The following is a 15754-nucleotide window of genomic DNA, read 5'->3' as shown; positions in this document are numbered from 1 at the left end:
AAACCCCCGGAGTTCAGCTCGAAAACCCGGGCAAATTAAATCAAAGCAATAAACCGGCACCTAATAAAGCAGCCGGTTCTGCGAGCGGGAGCCGTCAGATCGGAGGAATGCTTTGTGTTAGCAGCTGGTAACCTGCAGTCCAGGAGCTCTTACTTTCTGTGTTACATAAGGATAAATCTCACTAGCGCACGTCCTAATCCCCGAGCAGAGGGATGAGCACAGACAATCCCTGACTCAGTCCTGCCTACCCTTGCCGTATTCCTAAGGTCTTGAGTCCCAGCCGGGGCGGTGTTAGAGGACACACAAGGTGCCTGGAGGCCATCCGGGATCAAGACCAGACTCCAGCAGAACAACAACAGCCTCGAAACGCAGCTAATCCAGAAAACATCTGAGTCAGGAGGCCACAGCGGCGTCCAAAACTATTGATCAGCAGAAGGTTTAAGTCACTGCAGCGCAAAACAATAAGCAGACGGCCTCACAACTTTTTAAAGTTGCTAAAATCTGTGTCAATAACACCAGAAGTACATTTCAAAGCTTCTTAAAGAATTTGTACTGAGCGTAGTCTTTCTCACAACTTTCTGCAACTTTCGTCTTGGCTGTTTTAGTTTTCCTTTATAAAGAGCTCTTAATGTGTTTGTCCCATCATCTTCGCCTTTCTAGAAAAACGCAATTCTTTTGAGTGATTCATAACAGATGGAAAAAAGACAAAAATGAGGCAAATTAAAAAACACACTCTTTCTCTCATATCTTTAATCTCTTCCTCCTTGGTTGTACTTATTGTTCATGTATGTATGTGCAGGTGTGTATATATGTGTTATATGTATGTATACATATACAGGTGTTTGTATATGGGTATGTAAATATATGTATGTAGACTTCATTGCATATAAATTTTTATAAATTATATATTTTTACTTTTGTTTGCATGCTGCTGATGCTGCTGCAACAGTTTGGGATTAACAGAGTAACACTCTGCTCTTTTTAATTAATTCACACCACACACTTAATCTTTTAAAATCCTCAGAATTCTGATATTTTGTTACTACATCATTATACTCATCAACTAATCTGTAAAATTGAGGACTTTATGTGCATAACTATTCATTCGTTATGACGTTGCATCTTTAACTTACAGTTTTACTCCCAAAAATTATGTTTTAAAGTTTCACATCACGGACTGAATAATCTGCAATTCTGATGCAGTTTTCCACATAACTGACTTCATATCTCATGCCTACGACCCGGTATTTCAGATTCAACTGAACACTCTCACCTGACAGCGAAAACGTTCAGCGGCGGGCTGACAGGCCTTTCTCTGTGCAGTCTGCATGTTCTCCCTGTGCACGTGTAGGTTTTCCTCCAGCTACTCCGGTTTCCTCCCGCAGTCCAAACACCTGCTTTGATGTGTCCGCCGGCGTGAACGTGCGCCGCCGGCCGCGTCTCTGTGTTTGCACTGTGATGAACTGGTGACCTGTCCACGGTGTACCTCCCATTATTCATCTGGGATTAGCTTCCGTCTAAGGCTCTCAGGTGGATGAAGCAGTAAAGCAGATGAATGAGTGGAGGGCCGCGATGATGACATAATATTCTAGATAAACAATTTAATATTCCATAATCCCAGCATTTAAATGAAATATTTTTCAGGGTTATGTTTGACATAGTAAAAAAAAGAAGTTACATTTCCGACATGACTTTGCCCACATCTAAATCTGAAAATTAGCATATATATGAATTATTTTACAATCCACAATTTTGAACATTACAGCTAAACATGACTCGGTATGTTACATGAATGACTTTATCTCATACTTTTGATGTGAAATTTGCTAAAAATGATTAAGATTTAGTATATTTCATATAAAGGCACCTCCTTATTTATAAAAAAAATGTATGAATTTGTCAGATCAAAGATCTCTGAAAACTTCTGTCTGCGTAAATAAGGTGTGTCTGTAGTCTGTCTGCCTGTGGAATGGAGGATTTCTGCAGCCTCTCTTCGTCATTCTGAGGGAATTGTCCCACATTAAAGTGTCTCTCCTGCTTCGCCAGGGGAACATCTGCTCCCTCTGTAACATTGCTTCATCCCTTTTCCTGCTTTTATCATTTATTTATTCATATTTTCATGCAAGCATCTTGTACTCCAAGTAAAGAGAGTGTGTAGCTGTGCGTCTAGGCTTACAATCCAAAGTCACGTCAAAGCAGGGCTATTAAGGACTGCGGTCTCAAAAGGCTCATTTCTTTGTTAACCATTCTTTACATGCACTCACTTGTAAACATTAGACTTTGAAAGCATTTCCACTTTGCTCACTCAGGAAGTTGCTGGAGCTGGCTTTCCCAGTGGGGAGACATATTTGCGCGATCCCAGTGTGACCTGAACTTGTCAAAAGAGCACAAGCAGTGTATTGGCGCTCTCTCCCCAACTCTATATGGAATTTGTGTGTATAAATAGCAACTGAATAAACATCTGCAGATGAAAGTGTGAGAGAAAGACGATTGGGAAATCTTTTTCAAAAAGATACTGGAGATTGCATGATGCTTTGATCCGGAACCAATATATTCAGTAATATATAAAAAGATGCATAACTCAGCAAATGATGCATTTGACTATTGTTATTTGTGAAATGGTGCAGAGAAATTCAGCCTCAAGCTTTTTCCTCCTACCTGAATGGGCTCTTGGGTCAGTCTCATAGGTCCTACACATTCTTCTGTGGATGAGACCTGCGGGAAAAACAGTGACGACAGTTTAGAAAAGCATCCTCAAAAACAGTGCGCATAAATCACGCGTACAAAATAAACACTTCTCACCATTTTACCATTGATGTCCAGAAGCATACTGGCATATTGCTTTTCCTGTTTCCTGCACAACCTGACCGTCCCTGCTGCTTCTCCGACACCTTTAATCTTCTTTCTCACCGCCCACTTTCAGTTTTAAGTCCACAGAGCAACAAGCCGAGTGTTTCCTCCACTGCCAGACAGATGTGTGGACTCAAGCGAGGCGACAGCGGCCCCTCAAAACGGCCGAGGTTTGCACATCTGGATTCCGCACGACTTCTTTCTTGGATTGACCTTTCATATACGCGACACACGCATATGTCTGAGCAGCATAAGTAGCCCCAGAAGAGAGCCGTCAACTGAAAACCTCTTTGCAGGGTATTAGCCACCAGCCGCAGATTGAACTCACAGGTTTACCTGCATAATCCCACTGCAGGAGCATCGCACACTGTGCTGTATATATGCGCGTGTGTGTGTGTGTGTGTGTGTGTGTGTGTGTGTGTTTTGCAGTCCGTCTGGGCAGCTTCAACAGGCGTCTTAGCCGCATGCGTCATCCCAGTGTGAATAAGCAACTCAGCTCCATGTGCATCCTTTCAGCGTATGCATGCACACTCATGTTTACACCACAGTCCAAACACACAGTGAATCAGCAGTGTAACATAACACACTGTCTCATAGCGCCGGGTGCCACGCCCAGCCATTAATCAGCACGTGTACAGGTATTCTGGTGCAGCGTCCTGCAGGAATGAGTCATTTTTCACATGCTTTTTTTTTTATTTTTTATAGCTGTTGCTATTTTCACAAACAGCCAGACAAAAAAAAAAAAGTTTCTGTTTGATAACAAATACAGATTTCCATGCACCACTTCATGTTCTGTTTTCAATTAAAAATGCTTCAGAAACAACTGACTTGGTATTAACGCTTTTGAATTGTTATAAAATATGTGTCCATCCATACATTTCGCCTTCTACATCACTTTAACCAAAATAGGGCTGAAATGGAGCAATAGAGCCGGACATCGGCAGAGGCAGGGGACGCGCTGGACAGGTCACTCGTCCATCACAGAGTATGTTTTTTGGACAGTAGGAGGAACTCGAAGCAGACATGAAGTACACACGTACAGGAGGAACGAGCATATTCACAAAGAAATCCCCTCTAAGCTCCAAGGAGACAGAACTAATCCTTACAACACCGGGCAGCCCCGGTTTATGTCCTACACACAAGGAAATATAAGGTTCAAATCATTTGCACATCTCATAGTTTAGTTTAATTTGCAATTTCCACAGGATCCCTGGTTATTCAGATATTGTGGATGGATAATTTGTCTGTTAAACACACATATGAATAGAAAAGACAGAGTGACAGAAGTGATATGACATAAAATATGGATATTTCCAAGATGAGAAGGACTTTTTTTTTTTCTAATCTAAATGTTTGGTATCGAAAATCAAAGTAAAAGTGAAAACTTCAACAGAAAATGATCTAGCATGAACATTTAGCAATGTTTAAAGTGGAAAGCTGATACTGTGGCATTAAGTGTATAGAGAAAAGATGTATTAATTCAGTACACACTCATATAATTTGATGACTACTCTCACTGTAACAGCATTTTGAAAGAAAGAAAATAGCAATGAAAAAATAAATTAATATTAACAATGAATATTTGCCAGGTTTATAGAAAAAGTTACTGGATTTCCCTGCGCTCCTGTCCTTGGATTTTCTTGAAAGTTTAATATTTGACCTTCATCCATTTAATTAAGTCACAGAAAAAGAACAAGAAATCCCTCAAACACAAGTTTTACAGTTCAACTCGAAAAAAAAAAAACTTTACTTTTTGTTTTTTTTTCCTCAAACAAATAACCTGGCTCAGTGTCTGTATTTCTACTAAAGAGATACTTTTGCCAACTCTGCTCATAATGGCCTTCATTAACGTCTCTCTCCCACTGAAAACAAGCATCATTCCCTCCTTACAAAAAGAGAACAGAAAGATTGGAAAGGGAGGAGGAAGATTTGAGTTAATTCCACTGGAGGTATGAGTTCCATAATGATGCAGGCCATGCACAACCTCGACAAATTGCATGGCTACAGCTTGGAGGGAGGCAGAAGCTGGTGACTCAGCCTCCCATCATTACAGCGTTATTTGTCAGAGGCAATTAGGCTTAAAGGCGGACACGTTTTGACCACATCTCGTCTCGAGCAGCCGCTGCCGGTCACTCGTGTCATCGGAAACATTTCAGGGGGCCTGTCTGGATATTTCCTGCTCGTGTTATTTTGGTAAAAATCACAAAACAATGAGGGAAGAAATAAGCGCGCACACAAACCAGCTCGGTATTTAAAGCTTACATGTACAGTGTTGCCTCTTGGATGCTTCAGTTCGATAATATAAAAGCACGTTGTGAGTTTATCTGCTGCTCATATTGGCTGTTTCTAAACAATTCATGGAGACTAATACAAAAGAAATTTTACTTCAGCACATCATCTACACTGATAAGTAAAACAATGTCTCAAATGATCAACTTCAAACTGTCCATCTATCCATCTGTCTGACAGGGAAAACAGGTAAGCCACACTAAAAGATCAAAAAAAGACTGGATACAAACAAATGTTCCAGTACAAAATGATCCAGACCAGCGTTTATAAGTGTTACATTGCTGTTAAACCATTTCTTCAGTCAGTAATGTGCTGGTAGCTGATTATGAGTAATGCCATTACAGCTGAAGAATTTTAAATGGGGATGCTGCTAAATGTTGCGAGCGCCTTTGCTGTCTCCTTCTGTCCTGCTCATTTAGCCCTTGCATTATTCAGAGCTGTAATCTCCAGTGAGGAACAGCTCTGTTATTTTTGCACTAAACTCATGTTAGTTTTAGTTGGGGGGGTACGAGTGGTGAAAGAGCTGCAGAGCTGCTGTCTCTGCATCAGCTGATGAGCCTCAGTCGTAGTTAAAACATTTTTCATGTGTGGTTTTGATGATGAGAGGATGGTGCCTCACGCCGCCGAGCACAACGACAGCAAGAACCACGGTCAGCAACCGTTTTGTGGCTTAACGCAGCAAAACACCGACGTCAGCCTCCGAATGAGCGGATCGGAGGACAGTGAGGAGGAGCGGGAGCATCTGGTGGCTCGGCGTCAAAAGGCAAAAGACTGGTAATAAAAAGAAAATCCCTGCTAAGTGCTCTGGTGACAACAGCAGGCAGGGGCTCCAAATATATCAGCGGGTCTGACAGCCGAATATGAGTAATTGTGTTTTACTTGAGGTCGGCGCAGCCAGAGCCAGACGTGAAACAGAACAGGAAGGAAAGCTGCAGAAATGAGCAGAGTTCAGGCATCGCCGCCGCCGCTGGGAGGGGTTATTTGGAGAGAGATCAGACCGCAGGGTCTGGAGATGATGGAGGAAGTGGCGGGCCGAGCCGTCACTGGTCGCCGTCACTTCTTACAGAGTAGGTGACAAAATCCTCACGAAGAGATGGGAGGAGGGAGAGAGAGCGAAGGAGTCTGGATAGAGGAAAAAAGAGCTAAAGCCACTTAAAAGAAGTGGCAGGGAGAGGTGGACGGAGACGAAGAGGAAGCAGGAAGGCTGACAGCTCGTATACTTTATTCATGATTCTTCACTAAACCAAAAACAAGTGAAAAAAGGAAGAGGAGAGAGGGTTTGAGGAGGGAAGATAAAGTGAATGGAGATCAAATGCAAGAATCTGTAAGGACAGTGAAGAATGCCAAATGAAAGTAATTTACACACTGGAAAGAAAAACTTGAGACCTGATTCCTCAACAGTTTCCTTCAACTACTGTGCGACCGGTCTGAAGTTTGAAGATATAATGTTAGATAATTCATTGCAGAAACTGTTTTCTCAGTTGTATGTATCCACCTTTAGTATCGACGGGCATTTTCTACATTTTCTGATATCTACAGAGCAAACAGTGGTCAAAGAAACCAACATTATTCAGCTGGCAAAAACAATTCAACTGTACACTAAGAGGGTAAAAAAACATGATTTTCTTTAACTTTGATTTAAGAGAAGTGACCTGGAAGGAGATGGCATTGATTACTGAATAGGTCCAATAAAAAAGTGACAGGAAAAAAAACCACTTCAAAGACAAACAATCTCATAAACCGGAGCAAGAGTGTACAAAACACAGCGACACATGAAAACATCAGAAAGAAACACACAAGAGTCTAAATGTTCACAGAGACAGAAAGTGACACTAAAGACCATTTAGAGACATAAAACCTCCTAAAGGAGACAAAATGACGACAATAACAGAAGAAATGATCCTTAAGAAAGGGAGAATGAGCACAAAAAGTCCCACAGTGACGATCACAAGACAGAAAGCAGCCATAAAATCAGACTGTGACCACAGCTGAGACACCACTGAATGATACACTGAACGATGAGAAAGAATCAACACAAATAAACCCAGGAAAACAAAGTAAGACAGAATCGCTGAACAGAAATTGTCCCACAGGAAAAGACTGTGACACAACGGGCAGAGAGGAGCAGCAGAGCAGAACTGCAGGAAGCGGTCGGGATGTTCGCTTCTTCTTCTGCAGGTGGAAGCTGTAAATATAAAATGAAACCTTCAGAAACGCAGCTTCCTGCTGCACGAACCCATCTTAAGATACGAGGAAAGGTCAAAACCACATCCTGTATGTCCCCGAACGCAACCGATGGCCTCGTTTCGCTTCTTGCTTGGTATAAAGCACAGCAAAAACTCAGACAGCACTGGTGGACTTTAATTTGAGAATTCACACACGATGCAGGGTGGCGATATCTTCCCACCAGTATGTGTGATGTTTCAGTGACCCTGGATCTAAAAATATGTGCACCCTGTCTCTCCCAGCAGCAGCTGCTGCAGCTGTTGCTGCCGCAGGTGAGCGGTCAGACTTCAATAACCTCGCAGTGCACCCCTGCTCCTTTTAACCTGGCGCTATATTCTCCTCGTATCCACCCCTTCATGCCTCCTCCTCTCCTCCTCTCCTGGATAGAGTCTTTCCTGCACCTTTACTTTCTTACTTTTTTTCATTTTTGCTGCCTAATTCCATTGTCTTGTTATTGCACCACTGTTGTGCACGTTGGAACTGTATAAATACACCTTGAACGGTGCGCAATGCCACTGAATATAATGTTCTGCATCGTTCTGGCGCCGATCAAACTTAGCTTTCATTGTAAACTTCTCCTGCAACATTTTACTGCCCACTTAGCCGAGCTGTTTATCCTCCAGAATCCAATTAACTTCACATAAGTGACTGTATGTTTAATCTGCCGTCCTGTGTTGTTAACAAGCTGGATTAGACGGATGACGGATTAGTTTACATTATGGATTGAGAGCAGAAAGATTTACGTTTCTAAAATGTAATATTTTAGGTAAGTCACAAAGAAAGGTGCATTTCTCTTCTAAAAACTTCAGAGTTTAAAAAAATGTGATCATGAAGTCCTCCAGAGGGGTTTTAAATCCCACTATGGACTTATTTATCACTACAAAAAGACACTAAAACATATGCGTACAAAGAGTACAAACTGGCAAAGATTACTCAGGTAACAAATTAAAATACAGAAAGACGCATCCACAAACAGAAGCAACATATAAGCAAAAAAAAAGTCAGAACCACTTCAATTAAAATGACTACAAGAAGCAAAAATACCACAAAAAGACTGAGCAGAAAATGACAACAAAGGAGACTGATAAAAAGTGAGAACTGATCTCAATGACCTGAAGACAAAATCTTCTGGAATTACCCAAATATTCTCACGCACCGGAGGAAAATATTCCAAACTTGCTGTGAAAGTTGACAAATGCAAATTAATGGTGTTTGACAGATTCTGACAACCACAAATCGATGATCATTAAACTTCTTCTTACAGACTAATCTTCTCAGCCGTACACGACTTTCATGATCTCAGAAGCTGAAATCCAGTAACCAGAAAAAAAAAAAATAATAATAACTTCGGGCTAAACCTAAACTCCACCGCGGTCACATGACGTCAGCCTCGTCCTCCACCGCTCAAAACCTCAAAGCGCTGAAAAATAGAGGTCCGGCACGTCACGCCTGCCAAGCAACACAAATCCATTCATAGCTGTGAAGGTGTGTGTGTGTGTGTGTGTGTGTGTGTGCTTGGTGAAGGTCCGTATGGACTGAAATGTCAGTTATGAATAAATTTGTGTGACTTGGCAGGGACAGAGTGCGTGACCTTTTATTTTTCAACACTTTTACGACTATTTTCCGACACGCTGGTTTTTCGCGGATGTGCAAAAACGAAACAATAAATCCACAAAGGAGGAAAGCTTGAACTCTTGAATACATAATTACAACGAGGCTGTCGTGTCACCATGGCAACATATTGTCTGATACACCCGTGCAATTAACCCCGTGTGCAGGGAACATGAACATCAAGCTCTGCAGTGTAGAAATCTAGTCCGAAATCTTCCCAGGAAATCCAGGGAAATCCAGGTTAGTTATACAGTAATAAACTGTTTTTAGTCTCAAGTCCTGTGAGCTTAAGAACTCACTTCCCTTTCAAATATCTCAGTGTCACCATCCACCAGGAGCTCGGAAGCATGACTGCGCAGACTAAAAATTCGGACTATGCCCCAATGAGAAGACATGCCTGTAAACACACACCTAGGGGAATTTCCTTGTGTGTAAACAGTCGTCTCGGTCCAGCATTCAAAGTATTTTCCACTTCGCAGCCTGGGTGAAATTCACTGTCTTACAAGCAGACTGCAGCCACAGAGAGATTGCGAGAATTAAGACCTGAACACACACACACACACACACACACACACACACACACACACACACAGTGATGCCATGACTACAAAAAAAGACAACAGTGACAAATAAAAACCAGTTAAAACTGTCTGATGAGCCGCTGCAGTAGCAGATCTATAAAAAATGATTGCGAAAACACTGACATTCCAGCAGATCTTGTGATTGTAATAATGAACATAAAGTCAGCAAATGTCTCTGATGCTCAAACTGGCTTTTAATTTTCCAGAGAACTTCCCCCATGTGAACCACAGAACAGGATTCTGGGTTTGCAAATTCATTTTAGATGTAATCGTCGCACCGCCCCGGGTGGTACATCGAAGGAAGGGAGGCTCTGATTTCTCGAATGGAGTAAATTTCAGGTAATTCTCATAGACAGATTCATTAGTTCCTCCAAAAATCCTCTTTAAAAAAGTCCCATATGACATAGAAACTAAATAGCAGTTTAATGGATCATGACCTGCACAGGAAATTCAACAGACTCTGTTGCAGCTTGAACGTGAAGCCTCACTGGTCATCAAGTTTTCCGCCGCAAAAGTTACTAAAAAGAACTAAAAGTGTGTCCAAATATCCAGAATAATTCGATTTAAATCATGCTGCTTGTTTTTATCACTATTTTTAAACAACGCCTTCCGATTTGAACTTACCAAACCAGTTCCCCTTCGTCTCGGCGGCTGTGAAATGAGTTCTGCCTCCATCAGGGGCAACTTCAGTACACGATGGTTTGAGTTAATATTGGACATTTGATTGATACTAACATAAAATGAATAAAGGCAGCAGAAAGAACCTGATTTCACAGCTTCATTGATCCAAAAGCACAAACTCAAATACATTACATTGCCAAGTATTTTTTTTTTCCATGGTTCTTGAACTAACTCTCTCAACGCTTGGCTTCTGTCAAAAAGAACATGAAGAGTTACGTCATGTTTTCACCCCAGTGCATGTGCGTCCGATCAATAATCGGAGGCGAGGCACGGTGTACAGTGAGAGTAATTATGTAAACACATCAGAGTCTGTAAACACGGCGTATTTTGAGAACACCATAAAGGATCCGGGCACCGGGAGTTTTAGTATAAACAGTTACATAACTGATGGCTAAACCAAGACGACAACCTGGAGAGCGTGCACCGGACGTTTTCTGGGCTTTCTCGTTGTTACTTTACAGTTTCGCTGTTTGATGACGACCCTGGGATCTGCAAGCTGCTGCTCCTTCTATACCTGCCTCGTCCAAGGAACCGGATATGCTTTCATGTAATTCCCCAAAACACTGGGCCACAATTAAAACATTCAATAATCTTCAAATCAAACGTGTGTTGCAGTGATTAACGATTTTCTATCACAGCATGTCTGTGTTCATGCCTGGGTTTGGTGATTTTTTTTTTATTTTTTATGGAGTTCGTGTGCAACTCCGGGGATCATGGGTGTCGTCACTACTTGATGTTGTCTTCTAATTGTTTATAAAATTAAGTGTTTATCTGTTCTTCCATGTTAGAACAGTGATGGATGGAGAATCTGTCCAAAACTGCAACCAATGGCCAAACTGGGGTCATTGGCTAATTCTTTATTTAGTTCCTCCAATTAACTATTAATCAATCTATTTTCACAAGAACATATAATATCCGAAACACAGTTTTGTTGTGGTGCAGTTCCGTTTTAGTGTACCTGCGGCGCCTCGGGGCGCTCCTGCTGGGACTTCCTGCTTCAGGTCAGGGTCATGTGTCACATGACTGAACAGCTTCTCAGAACAGAAGCTCAATGAAGCAGACAAAGCGTGCACTTCTGCCACCTCTGCTGCCGTGAGGTGTTTTCTCACAACACAGAACGCGCTTTGTCGGCTGAGGAGGTCGTGAGTGTCTCGCGGAGTCGCGCTGCTGCTGAGAACGCCGCCGCTTCATGAACTCCTCTGTACTTTTCTCATAAATGTGACTGAGAGCAGAGTCCTGCGGGGATATTTGTACTGGCACCAGCATCAGCTCCTTTACATGTGACTGTTCACACCCCTGCTGCACTGACCAGAGGGGTAAACAAATGACTTGTGTATATAAACATGTACACACACACACACACACACACAAGTACACACAGGAGCGTGATCAACACGACGGCAGATCATCAAGATCCTGCAGGGGAAAGCAGAGGGTCTGAATAATAAATGCTATCATTGATCCTCTCGGTGCTCAGTGATAGAGTGATAGAAGAGAGAGTGAACAGAGAAACAGCTGACACACACACACACACACACACACACACACACACACACACACACACACACACACTGACACAAACTCCAGACACACTGGATCTGACAATTGTTACTTTGTTGCATTGTGTTCAGTCATCAAGCTAAAATTGTAGCGAACTGCTTCAACGTCAAAGTTAAAATGTTCTTTAAAAATTAATAAAGTTCAGATTGAAAAGCGTGGGACTCACTGAGGCTTCACAAAGCCAAGAGCCTATTGATTAAATGGTTCAAATTTCAATAAACAGATCCATAAAAGCTCCACAAATCCCTGTATTTGCATGTCACCACAGACTTAAAAGCGAATGTAATATTAAGAATAATCAAACCCTTCTGAGATCCCCTTCGAACACATGTTGACTTGATTCTGCGAGTGTGTGTGTGAATCTCGTCTCGGCACGACAGGGTTAAAAGTACCCTGAGAGTCTGATGACATGATCATCTGCTGCACTACTTCTTAACAAAACACAGCGATATCCTCCAGGGTTCGATCATAAATATGAAGAAGTATCTGTTCACATGCTTCCTCATGAGAGGGATCCGTCAACGGCTGAAAAGCACACAAACTATATACGACGAGACGCGAACAGACACGGCGGTCTCCAGTTTAACTCTCCGGTTTCACGCTGACTTCAATAACTAACCTAAAACTAACATCTGGTGCAAGTTAGGAGATTTGTCCATTTTAACAAAAACTCAAAGTTTTATCTGAAATATGGACACAGCAAAACTCAGTTGTGTTTAACATTTCCTGGTTATTTTTCGCGTAAGAGATTATCTATTTAGGTAACAGATAATACCTCACAGCTTTTCCCGCAATAAAGGAAACAGCTTAAAATGTAGCTTACTTTTAACTTTTTTTAATGATATAATCAGACCTTGTTACTAACTTGTTACATATCCTGTGGTGTCTTTTCCCTCCTTTTATATAAACCCCAGGAAGCCAACCACACAATAAGTTGCTTCACAACTAAAAGAACAGAGCTGTGAGTGATCAACCCGAGTTGTCGGATCACAGATGATTCTTTGACTTTTGGCGCTTTGACGCACGCTCGGCGTTGCCTAACCGATTGGATGCACTTTTCTCCCCCCCCCCCCCCCCCTCGTTCTGACAGTGCGGAGTCTGTTTCTCTGGAAACTTCGCCTTGGGGCTGGAAGCCTGTGCTTGAAGATAATAAACAATAATCTGTAAACTGCAACGTTGTAGGGAAAATGCACCGACCTGTCGGGTGCAGGGGGGTGAGAGGTGACACACTGACTTTCAGTCAGACCGAAACTCGGTGTATTGATATATCAACACATTTGGTTGGGTGTTTCAAATATCAGGGTTTTTTTTCTTGCTCCACTATTAAAAACATGAATTATTGCTGTTTTTAAAGCTGAAAAAGAACAACGTCAGAGCTTGATCGCACCATAACTAAATGGGATTCATACAGCCGTAGTTCACATTACTGTGACAGGCCAAACCTTCTTCTATGATAAAGAAACACATGATAACCTAAAATTAGTACTAGTCCCTAAAGAAGAAGGCTTTTTAAGCTTCTCTATAGAAGTCAAGGCTTTTTTAATGACCAGTATGACAATTCCCAGCATTTATAAGCAGTGAATGTCATTTCAAACGGTTTGTAAAGTGTTAATAGGCAGATATAAGGAGCATGCTGAAAGAGGATCTGAGGGTTTAGGAAGCACCAACTATGCTCCAGATTCATATGAATTAGAAACATTGTTCACTTCTGAAAGCAGTTTCAACCATGTTTGATCTAAATACCAAAAATCCCAAGGCTGAATGAAAATGATAGAGTTATTAAGCATTTAAAATGAGTATATAAAATCCTAAACATGCTGACAGATTCAAAGCAAAGGGACTATAAACACTTATCAAAAAAGTCTAACTTTAATAAACTTTTGCCAACTTTTTTGTTTCTGTTAACTTTTTCACTGAGTTCAAGGATCTCAGTCATCTCGAATCACGCGGCTCAATATTAGGAGAAAGCAAAGGTTCAACTTAAGCTGAACTAGTGAGTTCATACAGAGAGGGCAAAAGTTAAAAAGTAATAGAAATTGAAAATATTTGTAATATCCTGCAATGTTTCTTCACTCACTTGAATAAATGCTTAAAATATGCACTTGCCACTGTAAGCACGCTAGTTCAATATTAAAATGTGACAGTCTGAATACTGTAAGACGTCACGGTACTTTTCACCGCTCCAGAGTCAATATGCGTTGCAAACTGACTGATAATGAATGAAAAGAGAAAAGAAAGCATATGGTGTAATATGCAATGTGCATTTTGGTGCTTAAATAAATGTCCTAACAGCTACTTCCGACTATAATAAAGTGTAAAATTCTAAATTTTGATATAGGACACTAGGTTTTCAAACTTGATGACGGTATCAGACTTTGTAATTGAAACAATCTCATTGAAATAGTTTGAAATGCAAGTTGAAATGTTTAAAATAAAACCAATTTCTCCAGAAAAACTGGCAAAAGCAACTTATTCAAAGCGTCACACATCTGCTTTCAGCTCTAGAGCCGGTGCGGTAAAGTCCTGCTCCTGTCCTGCTCTTGAGCAGAGGACACCTGCGTCTGTCAGCATCTCCATCATCAATGGAGCGCTGACTCCGATCACCTGCACGTGATTTCCCCCGTGCGCGAGGACCGTCCTCCTGCACTGTGGGGACGTGCACGCGCGCCAGACCTTTAAATAGCACGCCCTCCCTGCCCACAACGCGGTGCAATGCAATAAATGAGCATCATTAATGCGCGCAGAGGAGACTGAATGAATTACAGCAGGCTGGGGCCTCCTCTGCTGACTGACAAACAAAAACACTCACGACCGCTGACGATGATGATGATGATGATGATAATAACGATGATGATGATGATGATGAGCCAAATACACATTAGTTAGGCTTTCACGTGCGCTGTGAAGCCCGCCGTTACCTTGACGCTGGTGTGGCTGGTCTGCGTCTCGGCCTCGATGCGGACGTGCCCCCCGCTGTTCTCCTTCCGATCCCGGCACGAGTTGTTGCGCGAGTGGCGGCTCTGGTAGGTGATGACGGACGGGATGGTCTCCGCCGCGTCGGTCTTGATGAAGAGCCCGTGCAGCGTGGCCGCGGTGCCCTGGGAGATGGTGGTGGTCTGGTGGGGGGAGTTGGACTCGTCGGAGTCCCGGCAGTAGATCACCCCGCTCTGAGAGACGTGGATGCTGGGAGCGCAGCCCATAACCTCGGCGGAGCCGGAGCCCGGATCAGACACACCGACGCCTGCTGGGTACCGCCGCCGCTCCCGTCCCCGTCGTGCGCGCGGGCTGCTCGCCTCCTCCGGGCATCGGCGGCTGCGGGGCTGGAAGCGCTCTCTCCTCCACACACCCCCGGGGAGGAGGAGGAGGAGGAGGAGGGGGAGGAGGAGGAGGAGGAGGAGGAGGCGCGGACGGGTCTTTCAATGCGCGCGTCCCATGAATCCGCTCCGCCGCTGCAGCGCCTCGGGTTTCGGCAGCATATTGAGGACGGAGCGTGTTTCCTGATGGCCTGTACCGAGCCGCCGCCGCCGCCGCCGCCGCCGGTGCATCAATGAAATGACCCGGACTAATGGACAAAATTAATAAATGGACTAAACCACCTGGCTGCCGCTCTTCATCACCTCTTGCTTCATATCCGGCTGTGCTGCTGCGCTCATCCTCACTGTCGGCCTGCGGAGAGCATTTATGAAATCTCTCCTCTGTCTCTACTTTAGTTATTCTACTTGCAGATCATTGGCCACGGTCCATCTCTCTCTCCTCCCTCCCTCCCTCCCTCCCTCTCTCTCTCTCTCTCTCTCCCTCTCTCTCTCCATCACACTAACATTATATCACTCCCACTATCTCTCCAGCATGACCCTCTGATCTCCCAGGAGGCCTTGCTCTGACTCCAGGGCTCCTCCTCAGCTCTCTCAGTCTTCTATTAGACACAATGCCACCAAGTAAAGGAGTGGATATGGAAA

The 15754-nt window shown here is 43.0% G+C and overlaps 1 protein-coding gene across 2 annotated transcripts in view; it reads right to left on the bottom strand.

Moving 5' to 3' along the window:
* The window catches only part of pde8b (phosphodiesterase 8B), a 41984-nt gene that overhangs the window by 23189 nt on the left and 3041 nt on the right, over positions 1-15754 (bottom strand). Inside the window, exons 1-2 of one of the 2 annotated variants that reach the window (XM_030084503.1) lie at positions 14717-15536; positions 2659-2715 (exon numbers count right to left, since the gene is read on the bottom strand). In XM_030084503.1, coding sequence (XP_029940363.1) covers positions 2659-2715; positions 14717-14998 — 339 coding nt within the window. In that variant the 5' untranslated portion in view covers positions 14999-15536. Of the gene's footprint in view, positions 1-2658; positions 2716-14716; positions 15537-15754 lie in introns of those variants that run through there. The other variant, XM_030084504.1, reaches the window with a different exon arrangement.

The sequence above is a fragment of the Salarias fasciatus genome (assembly GCF_902148845.1).
Source record: "Salarias fasciatus chromosome 7 unlocalized genomic scaffold, fSalaFa1.1 super_scaffold_4, whole genome shotgun sequence".
In the NCBI taxonomy this organism is placed as follows: Eukaryota; Metazoa; Chordata; class Actinopteri; order Blenniiformes; family Blenniidae; genus Salarias; species Salarias fasciatus.
Note: the sequence above shows the minus strand (reverse complement) of the source record. Positions and strands in the feature narration are given on the sequence as shown.